Source organism: Ursus maritimus, assembly GCF_017311325.1.
Source record: "Ursus maritimus isolate PB19 chromosome X unlocalized genomic scaffold, ASM1731132v1 scaffold_X1, whole genome shotgun sequence".
NCBI classification, from domain to species: Eukaryota; Metazoa; Chordata; class Mammalia; order Carnivora; family Ursidae; genus Ursus; species Ursus maritimus.
Window position 1 is genome coordinate 7,829,525 of NW_024423319.1, and position 9,489 is coordinate 7,839,013.

Consider the following 9,489-nt stretch of genomic DNA (forward strand, 5'->3'; position numbering starts at 1 on the left):
GGGGGGGGGGGGGTAGCAGCTTCGTAAAGAGGTGGACATGCCATGCCGATTTTTGCTTAGTTGCCAGGGGAATAGTTAGAGTTAACCAAAAGTGAAATGGGAAAAGGATTTTAGCCTTTCACCCGCAATAGTAAAAATCAAGCCCAAAACAGAATGTCTATCAAGAGACTCAAGTTCTAGTACATGCATTTAATGGAATACTCTGCAGCAATTAAAGATTGAAGTAGATCCATGTGGAAAGTCACAGAGCGGTATTCTATGGTCAAGCAAAGTAGACCAACCAAGTTGTATGATCTGTTTTGGCATATAAAAAATACATGTGTACAATATACGTGTCATTATACAGGAGTTTCCGAGGGGCACATTCAACAACTTAACAGTTGTTACCTCATTCATTGCATGGGGATGGAAGAAAAGCGATTTTATATTCTGTATACAACTTACTGTTTAGCAGTTTTGTACTCTGTACAGTTCAGTGGTTGAATATTTTTGTAAGTAATTTGTTGACGTAGCATTAATATTTAAAAATAACAGGCCCATGTTAAACATCTGAAATCGGGTATGTGGAAAATTACTGTATTTAAATTTCAGCTCTATTTAGATATTGTCATAGTTATCCATTTTCATTTTGGGGAAAAAATGGAAAATAAAGAGAAGGGGGCAAAAGCTTAATGTGAACTTTAATTCTGCCAGCAGAGAGAATTTTAAATCTTTCAGAATATTTTCTAGACATTTATGTTATTGCGTGTATGCATTTATTTATAAAAATATTTTCTTATATACACTTTCATAATCTGTTTTCCACTTGCTATATCTGAGACATATTTTTCTGTGACATTAAAGTTTCACATCACCATTTTAATGGTTGCATAGTATTCCATCATACGGGTCTATCAGTTTAATCGATTCCTTTTTTAGACATTCAGATGGCTTTTATTCTTTAGCTATTAGAAAACCATGTTGCAGTGACCATCTCTAAAGAAAATATTTACACTGGGATCCACAATAATTTGAATTACTTTTTATTTTTTCGCATTGAAATTTGTTTCTAAAATCTGCTTATGGTGCTGATTCCAGATTTCTTCATAGAGACTATTGAGTTCAAATGAGAGTCTATATGCAAGGAGTTTGGGGATAGAAGAATGCACAAATAGGAGGAAATGCAAGGAGAAATAGTTCTGAATGAAGTGGCTTCCCTCTCCTACGTGTGGCTTTCCTTCTTTACTGGCTCCTTCTGGATCCTGAATATACTCATTAAATTATTACGTTAATCTATTCATTAGATTAAGTGTATTTGTTCCTTAAAAAGGCGAGGGAACATTACATAGTGATTCTGCTTATCCTGATTGTCTCTGTTGTATTACTAAGCTTTTAAAAATATGTATGTTTCTAAAAAGTCCCCCACCATAAAAAAGTAAATTTTGTGACAGGGGTCTTGTCTGACTGGGTGACACCTGTGGTCTTGGTGTCTAGATTGGAGAAGGACACATAATGGGCCTATAGGAGTGAAAATGATCCCATTAAAAGATTAAAATCTATTTTAACAACAAAGGGCTCATCCTTTTAGAAAAACCTCTTACTGAAAAATTTCAAAAGTATACGAAAATAGGATAGCGTAGCAGCTCCCCATCTCAGCAGCTCCCAAGTTATTTCCACACTTGCTTTCATCTGTTGTTTTTCTTCTGAGATCTGCTAAAGCAGAACCCCACACCTCTCTTCATTGTATCCCTACGGACTTCAGTATCACTATGCCATTATCACACTTTGTAAAATTAACAGGAAGTTCTTAATCTCCCAAGTCCACGTTCACATTTCTCCAGTTGTCTTGGAAATGCCTTTTTAGACCCAATTTGTTCAAATCTCAATACGTACAAAGTCCCTACACTGCATTTAATGGATATGTCTCATAAGTCTCTCAATATAGAGCAATCCCCACTCCACCCCGCCTTGCCCCCCTACTTGTTGCAAAACCCTGATAAGTCGTCCTGTGAAAGTCCCACATTCTAGATTTATCTTTTTGCTTTTTCATGATGCCGTTCACCTTGTTTCTCTACCCCGTAATTTAGAAGTTGGCTCAAAGGCTTAATTCAGGTTATATTTTGGAGGAAGACACTTTATAGGTGCACTCTAAAGGAATTCACTCTTGATACTGAACTCAGGTTGTTGGTTTGTTTTTAAGTGATTCCCAGTATGTAGCGTTTGAAGAGTACAAATTCTCCATTGCTCTTTGGAAATAATTGACAATGTTTTAAGAATAAAAAAAGAAGCAAAACTAGGTCGGAAGTCAGTTGCTATTGTTGCTACCCTCCCTCCTCCCCACCTTTTATTCTACTCACAGGTTAGAAACTTCCTGTTAAACCTAAAGTTTTAGGTCATTTGTGTCAGAAGAATTCATATATGAATGTCTTATCTATTGCTGACCACAAGAGGGCACCCACTGAACATTTTTAAAGCATTGTTTGATCTTGTCATCTTGTATATAATTGACCTAAAACTGAGCTGAGATCAGCTCACCTGTTGATTTTGGTGGGGTGGTTAACTATAAAACACATATTGGTACATATACATTAATTTGCCTCCCTACACCCTTGTCCTAAATAACGCACATTGCTATTTTTATTAAAAACAATGAATGTCAAGTAAACAGTGTACATACCCACCTAAAAGGTTGTCAGAACAGCCTGATGTCGGAAGTATCACTCCAGAGGCTATTTGCTGATTTTAAAGGGGAAACCCTACCTGTACAATGCAGAAATCTGGCTATCACCACCACTTTAACCAAGTGATCCAACAGCGTCACTAATAGTGGGGCATTTTGAAATTAACATGCCTCCTGAAGTATGCAGGGTCCCCTATCAAATACCCTGGACTAGCAAGGAAAAGTTGGACCTAGAGCTGACCAAGCCCTTAGACCTAATTTCAGTTTATAGGAAATAGGGGCTAAGAGAGAACCAAATAAAACAGTACCAGTTAGACAAATCCAGAATGGTATAGTTGAAAAGGTAGTGGTCTAATTTTTCCCAAAAAGTCAGTGTCATGGGAAGCAAAGAAGTTGGAGGAGCCAGTCTAGATCAAGAGAGACCAAGCCAAATGCAGGGCCTGGCAAACTGTTAGGGGACTCATGAAGGGCCAGGACACTAATGATGAAAAGACATTTTGAGGAGTTTGAATAAAAATGTTTCATGAAATATGGACAGAAAGCCGCAGTATATATAGAATTTATATTATTTCCTAAAATGTGCTTTTGAATTCTGTATCTGAAACCTAGAATTTCACTATTTCATCTTTATACCTGCAAGTTTATATTTTCAAGTTGGCTGGACGCTTTATTTTTAATCTCAATGGGCAAAATGAAGAATTGCCTCATCTTTGGGCGTATGTGACAACTTCTAATCCAGAGGTTTTCTTTCAGATGAACTTTTTATGTTCTCATTAATAGAGTGCTTTCCTGTCGTTTAGATAGAAATGGACCTGTAAGTAATTGTAGCATTGTTAAAAAGCGTGGATGAGGAAACCCTTATTTTAAATGGGCACCAACCTCATCTACTAATGACATAAATATATTCTCGTCAACAGCGACAAAACATTTTGAGATTTTTATCTTTCATCATTGTAGACTATATTGTAAAAATCATAGTGGAAATGATGAGAGAGATGAAGAAGATGAGGAACGAGAGAGTAAAAGCCGGGGAAAAGTAGAAATTGACCAGCAACAACTAACTCAGCAGCAACTTAATGGAAACTAGGTATGAAAGTTACTTATGTCGGATCTGTTGTCAGGATACAATACTCGCTGATACACACATGTTGGAGTAATGGTATACGCAGTATGATTTTTAACGCTATTATGTTTAGTTCAGCATGTTAACTAGAATGCTAAAGGACTGTGTAGGCTTGCGTAGTGTTTTTTTTAACTAGCTGATTTTGTAATAGTAAAAACAAGCTATCCACTTTATCTATAAGTGTAGTTGTAATGTCGAACCAATAAGATGTTCTCGCTCCTCAGTAACATTATATTTATTGTGTTCCCCTCAAGCATCATATTTTACAATTTTTTATCATCTTTTAAACAGGTTCATGGGACAGAGTTAGAAAACTGGGAATGAATAAGACATCCATAACTACTATTCTTTTTTCACTGTTTTCTAAAATCAAAAAGGGTTTGTAACTTTTTACTGCCCAACTCTTAGATCCTTCATTGAACTGCCTAAACACGTCTTGTTTGTTTTATGAGCCTGCACTAGATGGCAGAATTTGACACGTTGATATTACGTAGCTGTAGTTTGCAGTTTCTGGGAAGCAAATGAAACACTATTAACCCTGTGTATAGTGTCAACAGTTACAGCAGACATTGAAATGAAGTAAGCTATATTTCTGGACTGAACAAAGTTCTACTGTTTAGAGTGTCTAAGTTTGTTCAGTGGACTCGTGCTCAAGGGAAAGCATAAGCGACTTGCGCTGTGCAGTGCAAACACGCCTCTGGCGGCAACACATGGGAATTTGTGATTTTGTTTTTCACACTCAAGTAACGGAGGCTAGAAATGAAGAGAACCTTCTTTCTCTCTTGGCTTTGACAGCACATGCTAAAAATCTCTTCCAAGAAGTGTGCTGAAGCTTTTCATTTCGTTCCTGTTAAAGTTGTTCTCACTGACCAGCATGCACTCGGGCGACTGGTGACTTTAAGTTGGGAACTCCAGTGCTTATGCCAAAATTCTCTTGACAGTAAACCTCTTCTCTTATCATGTCCTACCAAGAGCTTCTAGCAAAATGATTGGATGCTTTCAAGTTTAAACTAAGATTTGGCAACAGCAAATTAAACCTCTTTAAGATGTAAAGGGTTACCACTCACTAAGGACTTCAGCCATCATGTCTGAAACTGGTTCCTCTCAAGTGCCCTGTTGTGTGGAACACTTCATACATTGGCCCAAAGTACATAAGGAGGTCTCATGTGCTGTAGGAATAAAAAAAAAACAGTCTGCATAAAACAGTATTTATTTTTCATTTTGTGACCACTATTTTTTAAAAAATTATTTAATATTTTTAATGTTTTCATGCATTGCTTTGCTTATCTATTGACTAGGCTTTCGTGCCCTACCTTTTTTTTCTGGTTGGGCGTGGTGGTGGTTTCTTGATCATCAGAGTTGTTTTTCGAAGCCTAAGAACCCAGCTGTTTAGAGAGGATTTTCACACTGGCATTTCTAGCTAGGGATATTTTCTTCCACTTACCTGCTGAAGCACATTTGTATATTTCTTATGGCAAAACCAAAAAACTTTAGTTGTGGTCTGCCTGATATTACCATAGCACCTCAATACCAAGGGTAGGGATGCTGATTTCCGAATTCTTTGTTAACCTACCACATTAAAGCAAATTAGCAAATACGAAATAACATGTTAACTTGACTGTACATCGAGATATCCTGCAGCTTATGGAGAAGCATTTTTTAAAATGTAACAGGTGGAAAATTACACTGTGCTTAATGACCGATTATTTTTAACTGCTAGTCCCTTAAGGTCACATTTGTCAAGTGTGTACTCACACATTCACTTAAATCAAGGGACTCAATGATTGCTTTATTTTAACCATCTTTTATTATTTGTAGAAGGAAACTAGCTTTAGTGGGGTTGCCCTATGACATGTTTTTCTCTTTTTGCTCTAAATATGCCATCGGGTTTTTTTGTGTGCGTGTATGTGATGAATTTTCAAAATTCACCATGACTTGAAGTGCAACGACAGATCTAGATGTTTGTTTACCAAGCTATGTGACTTTTCCCAAAGGATCTGTACTTTATTTCCTTACAACAGCTTGAAACCTGTTCTTTTAAAATCTTTGAATCACTGTGTCTTGATCATTTTTACATTGTGTGCCATAGACTTACCCACGGAACAATAGAGCACCTTCGTTTTCGGACAACTACTGTAATGATGTTTTTAGGAAAAATGGAAGGTGCCGGGGTAATAGTGGCCAGCCAATGATCGTATCATAGACTTCAACTACTAGAGCTGTCAGTCGATGGATCTGTTATGTAATCAAGTGTATAACTTCGTATGGGTGTCTTCAACCCTTTCTCTGCCACTAGCAACCAGAATAGCACTTTACCTTTTGGTTGGCTAGAATAAGTGGCTGGCTACCTATTTTTCTCACTGTGGTGTGATTGGCTGAACAGTCTTTCATTAAAAGTTGAAATGTAAATTGAAGTCACATGAAAAATCACCTTTGGTTGTAAACCTCCAATACTTTGATTCTCCATCTATGTTTTCGTCACATGCTGAGTAAAAAGTGCCTTACAATGTAAAGATTGTACAGTACTTACGTTCCCAAGTAGCGCCATCATCTTCTGGGTAGTAATTACATTGTGGTATGAGTATTTAGAAAAATGGACCTCAGCAGTGTATTTACTGTTCATCTCTTCAGTCCTTAACTGTAGTTTTAATAAGCATGACATTATTTGATAAGTATATAACATGTACATCATTTCAAACAATACTGCCATGACTGGCTTTTACGCATATTTTAGCTTGAGATTTTGAAGCGTCTTTTCTTTCTTTCCTTTTTTCCCCCTTTTATTTTTGTTTCGTTTTCGTTATTGATATTCAACAGTGTAATCTTTGCAAGCGTATATTGAAGATTATTCTGGAGCATTTATTGCCTTACCAGAACTGTTAGTAAGAAATGTTCTTTAGAGTAGAAAGATAGACTTGAGTTTCTATACTTTAATAAGAGCTCTTTGTTCCTGGGGGGAGGAGGGTAGGGGTGTGAATTTTACTTTCATCTCAATTTATTAAAAACCCACAACTGAAATACATTTTATTTCAAAGATCAGCAGTTTTAGAATTTCAGATAGTCCTTGCTCAGGAGTACGTGCTACTCACGATATTAAGAGAATAACAAGCTATGTAGATCTACTGTCGAATCAGAATCTATGTACTTGAACAAATGTGTGCATCTTAAATATCTCAAAGAAAAAGAAAAGTGTTCTAGAATGTTGTTGCTTTTTTGAAAAGCACTAAAGGTTAGACCAAGGTATACAGTTTTGTTCTAACAGACATTTAGGTTAATTGTAAAGATAAGGAATGCATTATGGGTCAAAATCAAACATTCCTCTCATGTTATGTATATTTTGTTCCTGTTATATTGGCTTTATTTTCAAAATTGTAGTTTGTAGTATTAGTTTCCTTTTATTGGTATTCTTGCATATACTATTCATTCAATAAATGAGTTATGACTTTCATGTTTGTATGGATGTCTTTTTTGTGAAAGGGTATCATGAAGCTTATTCATAGCGGCAATAGGATTGTGGCCCCTTTAGTCTTGCTTCGGTTCAAGACGAAATGCCCAGTTTAACTTGTCATTAAACAAGTACGAGAGACAACCAAAAGTGGATCTGAGTCCAGTTCAAGGTTTCACCACATAAAGGTTTCAGCAGGGAGAGAAACCGCACTCTTTCAAGTACAGCAGAATTGCGTTACGCCTTGGTTCCTTTATTATTACGTGATTCGGGTACCTGTGGCTTAAATTGGGTCCTCTGGAACCTAGTTAGAAGGTGATTTTGAACATAAACCCAAACTGCTAGTGTGGTTTATCTGGTTGGTAGTGAGGGTGAGGATTAATATTCTTGTGAAGGGATTCCACCTTACAGATTTAAATTCCCTCCCTATATCATGGACAGCTAGCTTACTTCTAGTACAGTGCTCATATATTGAGGCAGTCGTATCCAGGGCAGAAATCAGTTTTTAATGAGTGGAATGTGCTCATTCCATACAGACAAGTTCTCACCTGCATTCCTACTCGAGAGGAAAAAAAAATAGGTAACAGGTTCTGATTAATGCTGGAATTATGGGGTGGTGTGCCTAACTGCAAATGTTACCTAGTGGTGCTTGGCCCACGCGTGTGAGTGTGTGTGTTTAAAATCCATTATTTAGTTTCACTTTAGTTTTTTAAAAAAATTTTTAAAGATTTTATTTTTAAGTAATCCCTATCTCCAAGGTGGTGCTCGAACTCACAACTCCGAGATCAGGAGTTACACACTCTCCCCACTGAGCCAGCCAGGTGCCCCTATTACTTCGTTTCATTTTTATTACCACCATAAAAATCTGGAGAAGGGGGTACTGTGGTTTTCTTTAGCTAATTGAAACTATTGACAGCTGGGGACCTTGAGGGGAGTTTTGTTTTCTTTTCCCAGCTGCAGTCATCCGCAGTTTCTGAGGTCATTCTAGAGTATAAACCTGGTAGAATTTCCTAGGAAAATTCTATGGCCAGCAAAGGGCCGGTCCATCTTTTTAAGGGAAAACCCTCCTTATTTATATATTAGAGTCCTCAGCTGTGGAGACAGCGCTGCTTTACAGATGAACCGATGTTACATCATTTTGCCTTGTTTAGATAATGAGGTATCTGGACATTAAGAACATAAGGCAAAAATGTATTCTTGAGTTTTATTCAGGAGGTGAAAACTATAAAATGCCAGTTACTTACAAAAGTTAATGATAGCATTTAAAGCGTTACACTGTAGCAGACACGTTCTGCACATGCTCCACATACCGAAGTCATTTAGACCTGGATCTTTGTCCAAAGACAGGAGGTCCAGAAACACCCAGATTATGCTTTGTCTCTACCTCTCTGTGGCTATAAATGTGTTTTTACGGTGGGGGTGGGGGCAGTGTCAGAGAGATGGGGAAGACGAAGCTGGGCAAAGAGCTAACTAGGTCTGCCATGTGAACGATAATGATCTCATAAACACACTTACGTGGACACAGAAGTACTGTTTGAAGTGGGACCTGAGAGAGTATACTCAAGTGAGAGGAGCAGGAAGATGGAAGTAAAGCGTGCTTTAATATGGACATTGGGTTTAGAACTCCTGAGTTTCTGCAAAGTGATTTGCACAAAAGGGTGAGGTTTTTCTTTTTCTGAGTGTTTTGTTGAAATCAGAGCTATTTACGGATGTTTTTATTGAACTCATACATAGCCGTGTAAAGAACTGAAGTACTGATCCCTGCTACAGCCTAGATGAACCTGGGAAACTTAATGCTAAGAAGCCAGGCACCAAGGATCACATCTTGTATGACGCCCCCCCCCTTTTTAAAGATTTTTTTTTTATTTATTTATGAGAGAGCGAGAGAGCAAGTGTGCCAGAGGAGGGAGAGGCAGAGGGAGCAGGAGAAGCAGACCCCCCGCTGACCAGGGAGCCCCAGAAGCGGGGCTCGACCCCAGGACTCCAGGATCAGGATCTGAGCCAAAGGCAGATGCTTAACGGATTGAGCCACCCAGGCGCCCCTGTATTTTACCCTCTATATGAAATGTTGGGAGGCGGCAAATCCATAGAGCCAGAATGCAGATGAGTGGTTGCCAGGGGCTGAAGAGAGGGGGGCCCGGAGAGTGACTGTTAGCAGGTACAGGGTTTCTTTTTGGGGTGATGCAAATGGCTGGAATTAGGTAGTAGTGATGGTTACACAACTTTGTGAATATACTAAAAACCGTGAATTATACACTTCGA

At 38.0% G+C, this 9,489-nt stretch overlaps 1 protein-coding gene across 3 annotated transcripts in view; it reads left to right on the plus strand.

The window, feature by feature from the left end:
• The window catches only part of PHF6 (PHD finger protein 6), a 44,680-nt gene extending 37,450 nt beyond the window's left edge, over nucleotides 1–7,230 (plus strand). For 2 of the 3 annotated variants that reach the window (XM_040627490.1, XM_040627494.1), the window contains one exon: nucleotides 3,617–7,230. In XM_040627490.1, coding sequence (XP_040483424.1) covers nucleotides 3,617–3,746 — 130 coding nt within the window. In that variant the 3' untranslated portion in view covers nucleotides 3,747–7,230. The remainder of the gene's footprint in view (nucleotides 1–3,616) is intronic. The other variant, XM_040627486.1, reaches the window with a different exon arrangement.
• The last annotated feature ends 2,259 nt before the right edge of the window (nucleotides 7,231–9,489 follow it).